Source organism: Macrobrachium rosenbergii, chromosome 19, assembly GCF_040412425.1.
Source record: "Macrobrachium rosenbergii isolate ZJJX-2024 chromosome 19, ASM4041242v1, whole genome shotgun sequence".
In the NCBI taxonomy this organism is placed as follows: Eukaryota; Metazoa; Arthropoda; class Malacostraca; order Decapoda; family Palaemonidae; genus Macrobrachium; species Macrobrachium rosenbergii.
In genome coordinates, this window is record NC_089759.1 from 17,571,076 (window position 1) to 17,588,996 (window position 17,921).

Genomic DNA, 17,921 nt, shown 5'->3' on the forward strand with positions numbered 1-17,921 from the left:
ATAAATCTATCTTTCGGTGGTCTCGATATAATGCTGTAGGAGCGGCGGCCCACGAAACTTTAACCACGACACGGTGGTGGCTCCTTAAATGAAATAAAAACTACTGACGCTAGAGGGCTGCAATTTGGTATGTTTGATGATTGGGGGGTGAATGATCAGCATACCAATTTGCAGCCCTCTAGCCTCAGATGATTTTAAGATCTGAGGGCGGACAGAAGTGCGGATAGACAGACAACAGTTTTCTTTTACAGAAAACTAAAATGAGAGCTTTAAAAAATAGAGCACTGAATATTTTTTGGTAAGAACTGTAACAAACTCTCAAGTTTATGGGAAACCCTTGTTTTCTTTTTTTAGACATTATGGGCTGGATACAAAAAAAATGTTCAGATACTAATTATATTCAGCGTTGACCACCTGAAGGTAAGTTTGCCTTCTTGATGAAAAGATTTTCTTCGGCAATTTCAGCGGTTTTTTGAGCTTGGGGAAGAGGTGAGTAGAGAATGGGTCATTACAGTAGTTTTTTTTTTTTTCGTTGGCATTACTTACAAACTCATATAAATCATTTAACGAAGGTTGCATGGAATTATCCCTTCGACTCCCCTATGTTTTTCAATATTGCTGCCTTTATAAATTAACCTGCTGTTCATGCTTTAGCCCTCATAACAACAATTAATCAATTAATGCAGCGGCGTTGTATCTGTTAAGAAAAAGTACTACCTTTCTGTGTTCAGAGATACTTTCTTCAAAAAAGCATATTTCCGAACGTAGAAAGATTGCGTACTTTCTGATCGGAAACAACGCCATTGCAATATACCGTTGGGATAATGACCACAGCACGGACTTCAGTGACAGTGGGTCGGTTTATAAACGTAATAATACTGACAGATTAGAAGTCGGGGTGGCGTTAATTAATTCCATACCACAATCCGCGTCGAGAAATTATTCGTTAAACTTGACAAAAAAAAAAAAAAAATAAATAAAAAAGTCATCAGAAAAACCGATTCAACCGAGTGCCCCCTTCCGTAATGGCTAATCACAAAGTTAAGTATACCTTAGTTTTACCAGACCACTGAGCTGATGGCTAATCACAATAGCCGTTCCTCTGGCCAAATATAATCCTGTAATAGCCAGCTTTGCAATTAAAGGAGGCACACTTACCCTGAAACGGACTGTCAATAATACCTGAAAAATTTCTTTGCATATTTTTCCCATTCTTTCACAAGTAAAAAACCAGAGTTTTTTTTATTGTTCTTGTCAACACATCGTCATTATTTTTCATTTCAAGGGTGGTGTTATCCAGAGTATTTTTAACAAAAACATTCCTGTCGATGAGCAATAGAAATAAAAAAATATTTATTCGGTTTCAGTGAGCCACGAGATCATTACAACTAGCCCAAAAACGTATACTGGTCCTTCCTACTCAAATGATAATCATCCAAAAATCTAAAAAGAAAAAAAAAATATTTCTGACATACTACTGAAGTCATCACACAATTACTGCCATAAAGTAAGAATATCATCAGTATTATCATCATCAGTAACCATATGAAAATCATAGCTGCAACGTTTCAAAGCTAATTCTACTTCTTCTACTCCTGAACCACAAACAGGACTCAGATGACCATCCGGGTAGCAGCCGAAGAATGGGTCCCTCACATAGCCGTTACTGAAGATGCCAACGGGAAAATCACGATCAGCGGACCCATGGCCAATCTCCTGAACGCCCTGGCTAAATCACTCAACTTCAAGTAAGTAAATTAAGAGCTTTAGTGAGGATAGAATGAAGCCAGTTATCCGGCTGAGTGAGGAAGGGACGATTATATTTTAGAGGATGGGAGAATGAGTGACATAATAAAATATTTAGTCAAAGAAACGGTTAGGCCCAGTCTTCCTGTTGGGACCACTTTTCAGGCCAAGTAATCAATGACATTAAAAGCTTCCAAAGTTTGAATAAACTAACCATACTGAAAGATGAACGATTTATTCCAATGGTAAAATTCGCGTAACTCGCAAGATAGCTGTCGTCACTAACACCTATTTTTAATATGTTGAAGACAATTTCATCACTAACTACAGATAGACTCGCATTGCTACGGCCAATAACACTCCAAATAACGGACACTATTTGAAAATTTACGATTTGCAAACTTTGTCAGAATCAGCAGTTACACTGACTAACCAACGTGATTCCAATTTGGATTTTGTCCCAATTTAGACGAATGACAGCATAAATGATGGCAATGCTACCAAATACCTAAATGAATGATCAAAAGAAAACTAATCACTATAAAAGGCCTCAATAAACAACTAAAACCGTTTCGTAAGTGAAAGAAGGTGGTAACCAGCAGTACGATTCCTCATGGACTCCACAATACACCATCCCCCGCCTTCCACCCCCGACACTACTAGCGGATCCCAGAGGGGGGGGGGCACCTGGGCACGTGTCCCCCAATGAAAAATAACGACAATATAATAATATTGAAGATTTAGATGATAATAATATGAGAAGTATAAAAATGCAAAAAATAAAAATCTCTTATAGAAATAAAATTTTTGAAAAAATAACAATATTAATAACAGTAATCTTAATGATTATATATATATATACACACACACACACACACACACACACACACATATATATATATATATATATATATATATATATATATATATATATATATATATATACATATACAGTATATATATAAGTACGCATAATTTGAAAATTGGTTCCCCCCATGAAATTTTTCTGCGTCCGCTAGGGCACACGCGATTTTAATGTAAAATTTACAAAGAATTTGTAAGAATGTGAAAATTACTTTTGCATTAATAGTCATTTCCTTTAATAACTTTCAACAAAGACAAAATAAAAAATAAACAAAAGCATTTTTGGTAGACTGAAGAATGAAACAGATATCGTAAATATTATTTAACAAAATGCTCAAAAGAGGATTTGAAAAAAGAATTTATTTGAATATACTTAGGTAGTTGCTTCTAATGAACATATTCATTTACCTTCTTACAAAAAATAAAGAACATTACGGCAAAATCTTCCTTTCCGAATTCATTATAAAAATGCTCAGCTAATTGCACAAAAGCCTGAATTTTAACAAATTTATTCTGGAGACATCTGCATTTTTTAAGTATGGTATTTAATATTCAACAAAATATACTAAACGTCTCCAGTATCCCATTCACTCACTTCCTAACTCACATGGTAAGAGACTCTCTCAATTTAGTGTCTGATCACATTAAAATTCACATTACATATTGTGAGAATGTTGTAAAAAACTATTTAAATTTTCTTCAGGTATGTCCTGGTTCGGCCACCTGACGGGGCATGGGGCATCCCTGCGCCTTCAGGAGACTGGAATGGGATGATAGGAATGGTCAAGAGGAACGTAAGTTGTGCATCCTTTGGTTCGTTCCTAAAATCAACATGCTTGGAAAAAATATGGCAGCGAATTTAGTTCAAGTAAATTTCAGTTCAATCATTTTAGTTCACTGACCATGAATTGCTGAGCTTTTCTGATATCAACACGTTGGATTTTGTTGAAGCACAAAGACAGACGATAGTGAGGAGGTTCTACAAATAAGTTTCAAAGGAAAATTACCATTGCACTGAACGATTCTTGTCTTTGTGCCAGAATAGAAATGGGGATACTATAATAAGGTCCCCAATCTCGTTTCTTTACAATACGGTGTTTCTAAATATACTGCTTCCAGGTGCTGGAGAAACTTCTCAAATGGAAACGGCCCTCAGTAAAAATATTACATTTATAACAATGTACGTTTAACATAAAACCAATATTCACATAGAGTTGGAAGCATTCCAAATTCTTTATATGAAATGAGACCGAGGCAACAATTAAAATTTAATATATACTTCAGTTGCAAACGTTGATAAAATGAATATAGAACTCTTGCATTCAGTTTCTGTCACACATTTAAAATTTAATAAAACTTGAGAATGAAGTTTGAAATTGAAAGAGGATTAACGAACCAAATGATCTGAGAAACTACTAAATGGACAATGGTCATTGGAAATGATGATATGTAATAATGTGATAACATCGCAAAAGGTAGATATACGAATCTCTCTCTCTCTCTCTCTCTCTAGGAAGCTGACCTTGCCCTTGGGCCGTTCGGCCTCACGTACTCAAGGTCAAGGGTGGTGGACTTCTCGTCTCCTATTCTCATTGACTACTACAGGATTTTGGTTAAACGTCCCACATCGGAGCCTGATCCTTGGGGATTCTTACGTCCTTTTAGGTAAGTAGAGAGAGAGAGAGAGAGAGAGAGAGAGAGAGAGAGAGAGAGAGAGAGAGAGAGAGAGAGAGAGAGAGAGAGAGAGAGAGAGGGGGGGGAGTATCTACTGACGTTATTCTATAAGGCTTATAGTTCAGATTTTTGTAGTGTGTGTGTGTGTGTGTGTGTGTGTGTGTGAGAGAGAGAGAGAGAGAGAGAGAGAGAGAGAGAGAGAGAGAGAGAGAGATGTAGTAGTTATAGACGTTATTCTAAGAGGCAGACAGTTCAGATTGTTGTAGTTGGGCGCGCGCGCGCGTGTGTGTGTGTGTGTGTGTGTGTGTGTGCGTGTGTGTATGTGTGTAAAATAGAGAGAGAGAGAGAGAGAATGATGAAAATTCCCTAAAGATTCAACGTCAGTGAGAAATTATCTCTAAAATCTCCTAAAAGTAGCGCTTGAAAAAAAATCTTGGGTAAAAATACCACTGGGTATGCTCTGATATTCTTTTTTGAATGAAGAAACCGCAAAATGACATAGTTTTCAGTTGCATCTAATAAAATGTTATAGTTTCGAGCCTACGCTTATTGGCTGTGTTGTCATAACCATTCTTATCAAATCAAATACAGCCTCTTTGATCTATCAACTCCAAAATCCGAAATTCTAGCGAACGTGAGATTGAAGCAACAATAGCATGACTTTTCAATTGCTTAAATATTCCTATTTCAGCGTGGACGTCTGGATAGGCATAGTGCTGGGCCTGTTTGTATCAAGCTTGCTGGTCTACTTAACTATGTACAGTTGGACGACCAAGGCGAAAGAAGCAGGAATAGCAGGAAATATCAAACTGTTTTTAGGGCAACTATATGAACTGAACGCATCTCTTCTATCCCAACGTAAGAGCCTTTTGTCACATTTTCAAAAAAATTTCAAACATTTTCAAGAGACGAATTAAATGTTTAACAAAGTATTATATGCCATGAAATTCACACTAAAATCGTTTTATGAAAATGACTGCAAAATTCACAAAGGCACCTCATACTACTTGTACAAAATTATCTATGAGTAGCAGTTTCAGCTACAGGAGGGATAAGACGGCTCATAGCAATTAAAGGTCTTTACACATCTTTCCTGCGTGATTATATATATATATATATATATATATATATATATATATATATATATATATATATATATATATATATATATATATATATATATATATATATTCAACTAAGGCCACAGAAAATAACATTTTCTGTGGTCTTAGATGAATATACTGTACTGTCATATGCTACTAAATAACATATAAACTTTATACATATATATATATATATATATATATATATATATATATATATACATACATATATATATATATATATATTTATTTATATAGGCACTGCCCGTGAAAACTCTGAATGGCAACCATCAAACAAACTATCTCTCTCTCTCTCTCTCTCTCTCTCTCTCTCTCTCTCTCTCTCTCTCTCTCTCTCTCTATATATATATATATATATATATATATATATATATATATATATATATATATATATATATATATATATATATATATATATATATATATATATATATATATATATATATATATATATATATATATATATGAAGATAATCCTATACCCTATATTCACAGCCATTACGTATATATCGCCAAGAGACAGCGCTCGCGTTGCAGTGTGTTTATGGCTATTCGTGGTTTTGATCGTCAGCCGAGTTTTTGGCTCCTCCTGACCTCACTTCTGGCTGTAAGGAACGTTCCCATTAAATACGATTACCTGAGGCAAGTCATTGACGACCCCAAGTTGAATCTCATCTTCGAGAAGGCCACGGCTTTGGTGGAGCATATGTCTGTAAGTCATAGAAGATTATCTCTCTCTTTTATATATATATATATATATATATATATATATATATATATATATATATATATATATATATATATATACATTCAGTAAGATATTTTCATACAGAAGTGGTCACGGAAAAAAGCAAAGCAAGCCCTTATCATGTTCAACATTAAACGGCTAAATTAAAGATGAAGACCTGTGCAAAAAACTTCCAGTAACACCAGCTGCTTCATATACTTCCAAATATGGCTCTTTAGCAGCGTTAACCCCAATGCATACACTGCCCCTCTCACCTCCATCTGACATAAAACTCGGCATCTCCTGAATATTAAGACCTTTATGCTACACATATTACACTGTACCTGGCCAGACATTTCTCGGTCTCCGTCTCTTTCTATGAAAATTCCTAAATTATTAAACGTTTTAACCATTTCCTCGTCCCTCTTCTCTATGTGCCTAGAAACATTCTTACCTAAATTTTTACCTATGGTAACTTTCGGACCACCACCTCGTCATTTTGCCGTTTATCATTCTTTAAATCCTTCTAATTCACCCATATGCCATGGAAGAAGTATTCATATACTTCATCTTCATTCGGATTCCACATTCACACTTCACTTCTGTAAAGCAGAACTGGCTAAACGATCCTTTCATATCAGCTAAATCTTGTTTCCAGAGATAAACGTTTTCTACATCAAATCTTTGTCAGAGACTATGCTACTACCTTCTTAACTTCACCCAGTCCGTGATACATCTTGTCATCCTGCCATCATTCATCACATATTACTCTAAATAATTAAAAATAAACTATTTCCATTCATCCACCATCCATGCTAACATTCATTGCTGCATACTGACTTCCATTTATTATATGAATCATGCTCTAGTAAACATTTATTCTCAGATTTTCTTCTAACAAACCCGGGCTATCAGCCGCTCTTATGTTCAGCTCATAATTGCTTTCCTTACCCAACAACTTTGGACTACATCTACTTGTTATCTCTGAAATTTTTACATTACTCAAACCATAAAAATATTAGACAGCTATCGAGAGACTACACAGCCTTGTCTTAGAACCTCTATTACTCGAACCAGCCATTCTCGCGTCTTCAGTTCTAACTTTTTTAAAAACTTTAATTGCTCTTAGCAGTATGCTAAAGAATTCCCACCATGCATATGTCAACAGAATGATAAGTTTTCTTTATACTTCCATGTACACTAAATGCAGCTTTCCTCATTACATCATCATGTCAATTCAATAACAAACACTCGTAACATACACTCACTTCATTGTCTGAAGCCACGCCACAGTCTCCCTATCAACCATTCTTTTATCTGACTCAATAAAATCCAAACGTACAACTTCCTAGTTCTTCTACAATTTTACACTATCCTCAGTTACCTTTCCACTTAAACAACGTAACAATTCTTCTTTTCATCAGTTATTTCCCCCCTCCTGCCACGCATTACACATCATGGTCAGGTGCACAATCTCAAGCAACTGAGCCATAAAACATTTCTTTTTTACAACAATAAACCTCTCACGTCTTCATGAATGGATCGTGAAAATTAGGTCATAAAGCCAAGCACTGATACACTTTTAGCCTTTTCAGTGCTTAAAATAATGAAAAAAGATGGAGTTAATGGAGTTGTTGGACAGCAAGATAAAGTAATTCAGATAAAAAAAAGATGAAGTACAAGGATCTAAAGGCGAAAATAGGAGAAACCCCCACCGCCCAGCTGCATCAATAAGCAATAATTACAGAGGTTGGGTACCAAGATGGAAGAAACGACGTCGAAAGTTGAAATGGACGTTACGTAAGAAGCTAAAATCTGGATGCAGTTAGGGGCCGAGGGGACGCTCGATCACCCTTTAAAAAAGCCTACAGTGCAGCTCGTGAGGTGCACTGACGGACCCAAACCCCCTATTGTGCCACTCATTTCTCTCCCCATATTTGTTTGTGTGTGAATAAAGATCTCCAATTCAGAGATCTATTGTTTGTACACGAAAAACACTACTCCTCCCATTTATTCACTTTTTTTTTACCAGGGAACAATATTTAACATTTCGTTTACGCATTGTTCATTTGTTTGTGTGTAAACAACTCCTGAATTCCTTTATTTACAATCTTAATTGACTATGAATAACACTTCCTTCATTTCTTCATCATTTGCCTGTAAATGAAAAACTCCTCAATTTGTGCATTCATTATTTCTATGAGAACGACCTTCCTCGCTCCACTTCTTCGCAGTTTGTTTGTAAAAATTTTCTTCTTCTTTACAAATCTCGACAGAAAGTGGAGAGCGGGATATACAAAGAGTTGGCCGACGTCGGGAAAGTCGGACGCTCGCACTTCCTCCCGTCGTCGAAACTGTATGACGCCGCCTACACGGACGTGCGTCACAAACAGTATGCCCTCATGGTCGAGGACGTCACCTGCAGGAAGGTCTACTCTGACGATTTTACAAGATGTGGTAAGGATGAGGAATCTCTCTCTCTCTCTCTCTCTCTCTCTCTCTCTCTCTCTCTCTCTCTCTCTCTCTCTCTCTCTCTTCCCCGCGTTCGGTTGTCTTGTTTCAATTCACGTTTTCTGGCAACATTATTTGGATGGTTAAAATAACTGTTGGGATCACATCGTCTTTATTATATCTTTATTTTCTATGGAATTGGAACTGCAATTACTCATATTTACATTTACAGATGTCTTGTTTACAGATTCCTTGCCTAATTTCATTTACGGCTTCAGAAAAACATGCATCTGTTTTTTATTTGTTCATGTACTCACACGCAGAGAGAGAGAGAGAGAGAGAGAGAGAGAGAGAGAGAGAGAGAGAGAGAGAGAGAGAGAGAGAGAGAGGCACAACTGCTTAAGCCTGCAAGAGGGAAAAATTTCGTGAACACTATAAAGGCAAATCAGTATTCATACGATTTTTTCAGTATATTTCTGATTTCCCAGGCAGATGTGACTTCTACATCGGAAAGGAGAAATACTGGCCCTTAATATTCTGCATGATTGGCAAGAAAGGATATCCTCTAATGAAAGCCATCAATAAGAAGTGAGTTACACATTATTCTGTTCTAAAAGGGGAGATGGAGGTACGTGGTGCGAGGCTGAATGATAGTGGGCATGCTTAAGTCCGTCTCATAGAAAAAGCGAGTAAAAACTTAAATAAGTCAGTGAAGAGAATTACAAGGTATTTGCGTTGGTAGGTAGTTTGATGTACATTACGATAGAAATATAGGTTTATGAGTACATTCATTTTCATAGGATACTGTGCAGATTAAATTCAGGCACATGTTTTCCTTAAAACTGGAAGACACCATAGAAAACCCAAATTTTTATGGTGTTCTGCAACTTTATCAATATACCACTTTCTGGGTTTTCCTCCACTGCTTCATAAACCCATATGGAGGCAGGTCTAAAACCCTCCTTTAACTTCAAATTTTCTCTACAGGACAAACCTACCTCAGCACTCCACAGCTTATCCTTTCATCCTTCTTACAACCATCATGCATCTACTGTATTTACTCTTTTCAAAATACAAGAGTAATGCCTTTCAGCATTTCAGCACTTGCTTGTTTCCTGCAAATTCGGTCGGCAAACTTCCATAAAACAGAAGTGACTCAATAATTCCTTCTTACTTTCAAGTTCTGCATCTTTTGAAATTCTTCCCATATTTCTCAGCAAATGTACAAAACTCGCACTGTCATTCCTTTGCCACCTACTCGATAATTCTTCTGTACCCTTTTCATTCTATCAGTCTTCTTAATGAATATTTAAAAGCCATCTTATTTCCTCCATCGTTCCTATCATCAGATTATTATCATTCCCGTGAATGGCTACTTAACGTAATAATTTAATAATTTCTTCATAATTCAAGCAACATCATTAGCTGACTCTTATGCACGTGCAGTATCGTTATTATATCATCAAATTGCTTTTCCTTGAAATCATAAAATTTTATAATTCCAAGGAGTGTAAGCAATACGTACGTCATCAATGTGATAAAGAATAGAATAGAATAGAATTCAGTATAGAATTTAGGCCAAAGGTCAAGCACTGGACCTACGAGGTCATTCAGTGCTGAAACGGAAATTGACAGTAAAAAGGTTTGAAGGTGCAACAGGAGGAAAACCTACCAGTTACAATATGAATACATTACTAGGAGAAGGTGGAATGTCAGAGGGAAGAAAGAGAATATTAACAGAGGCACAGTAAAAGGAATGAAAAGGGTTGCAGCTAGGGAGCCAAAGAGACGTTGCAAAGAACCTTAAGTAATGCCTTCAATGGGATAAATAAACGCCAGTACCTGTATTTAACATAATACTATCTGAGAATGCTAGGGCTAGTTATTAACTATCAAAACGCATAAGTATTTTTTATATCTTGAATTTCTGCCATGATTCCCCCATAGGATTGGAAGGATGACAGCTCATGACCTTTACTTCAAATGGTTAGGATACGAACTGCCCAATGCAACAGCTTGCCTGAGAGCAACGACCAGAGTCACGGTCGACGAAGCCTACGGTCTCAAAGGTCTCTGGGTAAGTTTTTCCTTTCTTCCAAATAAAATCTGCAGTGCAATATGTATCTAATAAATGCTCTACCACCTTAGGGATCCATTTCTTCCAAATAAAGTCTACAATGTAATATAAATCTAATAAATGCTCTGCCACCATAGGGATCCATTTCTTCCAAATAAAATCTAGTGTAATATATATCTAATAAATACTCTACTACCATAGGGATCCATTTCTTCAAAATAAAATCTACAGTGCAATATAAATCTAATAAATGCTGTGCCACCATAGGGATCCATTTCTTCCAAATAAAACCTAGTGTAATATATATCTAATAAATACTCTACCACCATAGGCATCCATTTCTTCCAAAGAGTCTACAGTGTAATATAAATCTAATAAATGCTGTGCCACCATAGGGATCCATTTCTTCCAAATAAAATCTAGTGTAATATATATCTAATAAATACTCTATCACCATAGGGATACATTTCTTCCAAATAAAATCTACAGTGTAATATAAATCTAATAAATGCTGTGCCGCCATACGGATCCATTTATTTCAAATAAAATATACAGTGTAATATGTATCTAATAAATCCACTACCACCGTAGGGATCACCTGACTGTACACAGATTCAGGATTAAGTACAAATGAAAGCGCGAAGTACCGATTTGTTTCCTGCTGGCTGTTGCAGTATCTAATGCATTCTGCAGCTGTTTAATGGCCTTTCTTGAATGCACATAATTTATGTTATAATTTTTAATACATCCTAAACGAAGAATGTTCACATTATAATTTGTAATCAGTTCTACTACTTTTTTAGTAGAATAACTCAAACAAAAATTTTAAGGAAGTTTCTGAATGAATTTTAATCCTTTTTCTTACCTTCTGCTGTATCACAGGGCATCTTCGTAACATTCGCTGGAGGAATTGTGCTGTCCTGTGTGGCACTTGTGTGTGAAATACTAGTCGCTGGAGTACCGAAGTAGTGTCTGAGAGGAAAAGAAATGAACTTCTCTGAAATTAGGAAAGTAAAGCACTTTTATTCTTAGCGGAGACAAAGGCCATGCCCACAAAGATCCGATTAATTACCACATATTCCCAAATTTTTTGCAAACGTTGCTAGCAGGAATATGTTCAGAGACCTTTGAATAATATGCATTACAAGGGGTGTGGCCTTTGTCTAGGCTAGAGAAATTAATGTTCACTATAACTAAGCTTATCCTAGCCTAAGAATTATTTATGATGTTACTATTATCTATGTAATGAGTGCACTTCAATAAAGACAAAATAAGACAATAAATATGGTAGAATGAGCTCGATAAAAAAAAGAACGGTTAATTTAAAAGATTTAGACCCTATGGAGGAGAAAACCTAATAAATTCTACGATGGATATAAAGAGAAAACAGCAGCCTGACAATGAAGAAATAACCAACAAATGGCTAATAATTAACTAGGTAAAAACAGAAAGCTGCAAAGACAAGGGAGGGGCGGGGTGTTCAACGAACATTATGTATTAGAAAAATTGAGCATTCTGACAGCAGGTATGGTGTCTGATCTAAGAAATTCTTTCTCTCAACCATTGCTTGTGAAGAATTAATCAAATTTATAGCCTTCTGCTAAGGTCATAAATGACACCTAAAGTTTTTTTTCTTTTTAGAAATTTACGTTTTTTGTCACTATAACACGATTTCAAAGATATTACAATCAAATTTAAATACTGTATAGTGAAATAAACCATATGCTTCTTACCATGTTAAAAAAAATTGGAAATTTGTTATCTTTCAACAAACTCTTTGCAGATGAATTGAAAAAATAGTTAACTAAACATCTACAAATAAAAGATTATTTTCTAAATGTTATTGTTTATTTAGATAGCTTTTCAATACCAGAAGGACCTGACTGAATTTATGTTTGGCCAAAAAATACATATATAACTGTATTAACTAAATAAGAAATATCTTGCCTGCCTTTTATCAGAGATGTAATTTGCAACCTGAAGATCTAGAAGGGCCCTCAAGTTCCCTGTATACAAAACACAGAAAGCATTCTCTAGCAAAACAAGCTGTCCTTTTACGCTCCATATGTAGGTGTATTTTATAACCTCAAAGATTCGAGCTTCAACCATCAAAACTGCGTGAAGATCTGGACGCCATTTCTCCTTTTTTCTTATTTACAAACATTAGATGTTTAATCTGTAAGGTGCATGGGGTAAATTTTGTTCATTGTACATATTTTGTGTTTTAGTACATTTTCTTCACTGGAAAAATGAATTTGCAGGGCCAACCTATTAATTTGGTAACATATTTTCTATCCAAATTTTATTTATTAAGATTAAGCATAATGAAACTAGGGTTTTCTGTTAATATCTTATGTACCTGTATGACTAAAGTATACTTAAAATAGGGTAAAAACAGATGATGGAAAACATAGTATGTAGCTACAAAGAACAATATCAGACAGGGGACTTAGCTTTCAATCTCATTCTGTTTTATAGGCTAAATTTTTTTCATTCCTTCTGAATGCAAATCTGTTTTTATAATAATTTTACTATTACATATTAATACTTGGAGATAACCATGGGAATGTGGTCAATAGGGTAGGCTATTTTAAAATATGCAAGGCTCTGGACAGGGTACCACCCCCTATGGCACAGTACTGCTTGCACTGTGCCTTGCTTGGCATACTATAGCTTGTACTATAGGTATTTTTCAGTGTCCCTTTAGTTCCAGTTGTATTGTACTTATATATAAAAGTCTGACTACACAAGGAACTGGGATCTACTATAACCAAAGAATTAAGGAACCTCGCCTTGAGGAAGTAGCCCCAGTTTCAGATACAATGTCATATGTTGGGTTCAGATATTGAAAACACGGAGAATCCCAGAATCACTTGTCTTAATAAGGTATAATGATTTCCTCTAATTTGCACAAGTTACCTAACTTGCAAAAAAGAGAACATTGTTCGCATTGTCATTACTAGCCAAGGGTAAATGGTACCATAATGTGTTACAAGTGTTCTCAGACACGGACCTTCCAAGGTCTTTCAATTCTCTTACTGTTTGGAATTATGAATTTCTCTTTTCCAGTATCCTGTTGTAAGAAAAGTTCTCCAGACAACTGTGAGGATTTATCATTTCTGATTCTATCTGCTTTCTTAGTTCTCCATTAGTCGAAACCTTTTACCAAAGTCTTGGAAATTAGAATTTGTCAAGATAATTACGGATTATCCTTAATTTCCCACTTTTGAATGGCATTAGTGTGCTGTTCCTTAAGTTCACGTTAAGTGCCACAAAAATGTAAAATGAAGAGTGAATCCTTAGGACTTTGCAGTTCCATCTCATATTCAAGCATCAACTGGCTTTTGAGACTTATAGTGATCAAGTTTTGACTTTTGAAAAAGAAGACTTCCAGCTCCCAAGGATTGCACTGTAAGGAATGCATTTCTGTCTCAAAACTGGTTTTGGAATTCCATTTTCAAGTATGGTTCCAAATTTCTTGGAAGATGTTTGCATTTGTAAATAGTTGAGTAAGGATCAGTGAATTATTTGTCAGTTATTAGATACCAAATGATCAGTAATTAAAACAGAAACCACATATTTTTTTTATATATTTCGTCTTGCAATTCTAGACAATATGGAATGAATAGCTTATTTCTAACATAATTTTCCCTTAATAACTGCCAAAAATTTAGAATATGTAAAACTAAAGTTTTAGGTACATTTTGCCAATAACACAAATCCATTACTTTAGAAGCATGGCATTATTCTGAACCAGAAAGGTCACATCACTTGAAAGTAAACAATATAACTATTATAATTCAGTCAATCTATTTCTTTCCTCCAACAGACAATCAAATGAGGAACAAGATGTACTACTATTATTATGCCATAACACTCAGACCACTGACAAATGAGGCATTTGGGGTCATAAATGAAAGTAATCAGTTTCATCAATCTTGAATGACATGGCCTCTTCTTGCTATGTTGTCTCACTCGACCCTACAACCAGTTGGGTAACTGGCAAAATACGTCTGGGGGAAGCAATCGATGTCTTTATCACTGTGCTCCATCGCTACGATACAGTTGAACTTGATCTGTTGAAGAATTATGTGGTCTTATGTCTTTACATACCAGAGAGAGAGAGAGAGAGAGAGAGAGAGAGAGAGAGAGAGAGAGAGAGAGAGAGAGAGAGAGAACTCAGGTGCAAAGTTAGTTTTCACTTCTTTTTTGCATGGCTGTTTGGGAGATTATATACAGTAGTATATGAATATAATCTGTTGATATGTTCCAATGCCATGTTGATTGCAAGGCCCCACAGGACTCCTCTATGTTTTTGCACTATTACTACTACAGGTACTACTGCTACTACTAACTACCTACTATTGCTACTTCTATTCCAAATCTTAACTATCTGAGATCACTGTACACAGTTTATAAATAAATAAAATGCATATCAGGTTAAGAAGCAATGAACAATCTTTATCAAACTGAATAATCTCAAGACTAAATTGAAGATATTGTACCAAAAGAGAGTCCCTATTATTCTTTTCTCTCCTCATTAAAGCTGATGATATTTAATAACACTTAGCCTTGAAGGAAAGCTGGACAAAACAATACCTTGTGCAGATATAAACAATACTTTAGAGTAGAACTAGATATGTAGGAAGAATAATTGCAAATTTAAAAAAAAAATTAAAATTATGAAATTGCAACTGCAAATTCTGACCCCCAAAATAAATTAAAATTAATAAAATGTAGTCCCCAGTTTCTGTAATGTGGTTGACTGCATTTATGGTTAACAATGAAAGAAAAATTTTAATCTTCAAAATTACGAACTGAAACAGATGTACAGGAATAAATAAATTAATACATGTACTGTGATATTTGTTTCACTTCCTTGTTAGAGTTATTTATAAATGGTCATGATAAAATACATTACCACAGGAAAGATGAAAATTAAAACAGAAAATGTTCTGATAACCTACTAAAAAAAACAGAAATTTTACGGCTTAAGAAACATGAGAAATACTTTACCTGCTTCTGTGACTTTGTGTTGCTTGTGCAACCTGAATTGCATTTTGGAGTCAATTCCAATGCTGTGCAACTGCAAGGTCCTTCCTTTCTCACTTGGTATTCCCATGAAGTGCACTCAATTTGATCTTTATGGAAATTAAGAAAAATTTTCTCTTAAAATAAAATAATGAAATGAAATCATTATTCTATGTAAGTTTTAAGCAAGTGATCTCTATGTCTGCTATTAGACAGCAAATCCTTTACTTCATCAAGCAGGCTAATCCTGACTCAGTCCCTAGAGTTCACGATATTAGAGCTGTGGCCACCTCTATTAACTACTTCCATTACATGAATTTTGCGGATCTTACCAAATACACTGGTTGGAAGTCACCCTTGGTTTTCAAACGTCACTATTTGAAATCCTTAGAAGCTCTTAAATTCTCAGCAGTCGCGGCAGGGAACGTTGTCCCTCCCTCTAGTAACCTTTCGGATTCCTAGTCAATTCTTCCTCCACTGCCTCAGTTATCCCCTTACAGTCTTTTCAGTCAGGCGTGCCTTGACTTTATTACCTGACCGTGTTATCTGTATATTTGTCTAAATGACACATTTATGTTATAATGTTTTCAATTTGTATAGTTATTTTGTTTAAGTATATTTTTTTATATTGTCATGTTAACTTTAAGCTCCCATCAGTTACATTTGTACATTACTTGTTATTATTACTAGCAATTAAAATTTCTGGTGGACCTTTGGTCTTCTGTTCCCCTTACATTTTGTTATTTCATACAGTTTAAGAATGATATTTATTTCTCTGTTAATTTTTCACCGGCTGACATGGGACCCGATCCAGAAAAGGGATTTTGACAAAGGAAAAATCTATTTCTGGAGAGGGGACCGTGTCACCCAGTGACCCACCTCTATCATATGTTGTCTCCCCCCCATAGTAAACATCATTCTGGTGGGGTGTTGCTTTCATGGAATGCGGCTAGCGGTGATTTGTATACTGTCCGCGAGTGGTGCATGGGTTTGTAACGGCACCTCTCTGTGGGATTTTTGACTTGGGGATCTCTATAGGATAAGGTTCCGTGTTTTTTAGTTCACCCTTTTCCATACACGACTCCATCTAATGGAGCTCGCTCTGGGAGTAGTAACTCCAGCATTTCATTTAGCTTTCTCTGGTATCTAGCAACGGATTACCTAGAAATAAGTGCTGAATGGACTTTTTCACCGGGTGACACGGTCCCCTCTCCACAAATAGATTTTTCCTTTGTCAAAATCCCTTTTTTATGGTGTTGCTGATAAAAGATTTTAAACATACTGTATATTCTATATTGCATTTTGGTATTAATGAGTACTTCACAGATCACTGCGACTATATGGCAATAGCCTAAAGCAATTTCAGTAACAAGAATCCCCATTGAGTAAAATCTATTGATAAACTGTGGCATGGTCATGTTAATTTTTACCCTTTTCTAGGAAACATTGACATTATTATGCAATATCCAAATATATTTAGCTGACTTTTAGCAACTGGATGGTCACAGGCTCCCTAAGTTTTAGCCATTATTTTCATGCCTTCAGTCAACACCCATTCTACTCAAAGTCTCTTTCCATTTCCACACATTAAGTGACTCTAACCCCAAGTTACCTGTCCATCGAGTGCCATACTTCATGCCAAAGTAAGGAGAAATACTCCCTTCTTTGAGGGTCTTACATGACAATAAGCTTTCTTTTGTCAGTTTATTTCTTGGTTGAGCTTCATATCTAAATTCCATCATCAATATTATTACTGTCAATGAGTTCTGTTTCTCTTTATTTTACATACGCACAAAAGTGAACATGCACATACACGTATACGCAAAAGGATGTTTACAATGACTCACAAGTCCTTTTCCTTTAACAATTTATTGGGTTTGCTGACCTCTGTTCTGCCCCTGCTACCATACATTCATCCTATCAAAATATTTAATAACTGCATTTACATAAATGTTTTCCTGTATACTTGTAGAATATTTGTATGTACATATTGTTGCCCCACCTGTAATGTTAGTATTATGAAGTAGATTAATGGGAATACAGACGTTAAAGAAATTGGACAGCTAGGTAAGAAGAGACTAAATGCAGACTATGTAGGTGCCTATACTTATGGAAAAACAAGCATACATCTGTGCATGCACATCCACACATTAAATTTTTTGCACACTATGTACATACATACATACATAGCCTATATACATACTGTGTATAAGTGTGTGCATATACT

The 17,921-nt window shown here is 35.5% G+C and overlaps 1 protein-coding gene and 1 pseudogene across 2 annotated transcripts in view; one reads left to right on the forward strand and one right to left on the reverse strand.

The window, feature by feature from the left end:
- The first annotated feature begins 210 nt into the window (after positions 1-210).
- On the forward strand, positions 211-13,786 carry LOC136848508 (uncharacterized; annotated as a pseudogene).
- A 453-nt stretch (positions 13,787-14,239) lies between these two features.
- LOC136848660 (hemolymph clottable protein-like) overlaps positions 14,240-17,921 on the reverse strand; it is a 91,528-nt gene continuing 87,846 nt past the window's right edge. For both annotated transcript variants that reach the window (XM_067121095.1, XM_067121094.1), the window contains exons 36-37: positions 15,680-15,804; positions 14,240-14,739 (exon numbers count right to left, since the gene is read on the reverse strand). In XM_067121095.1, coding sequence (XP_066977196.1) covers positions 14,635-14,739; positions 15,680-15,804 — 230 coding nt within the window. In that variant the 3' untranslated portion in view covers positions 14,240-14,634. The remainder of the gene's footprint in view (positions 14,740-15,679; positions 15,805-17,921) is intronic.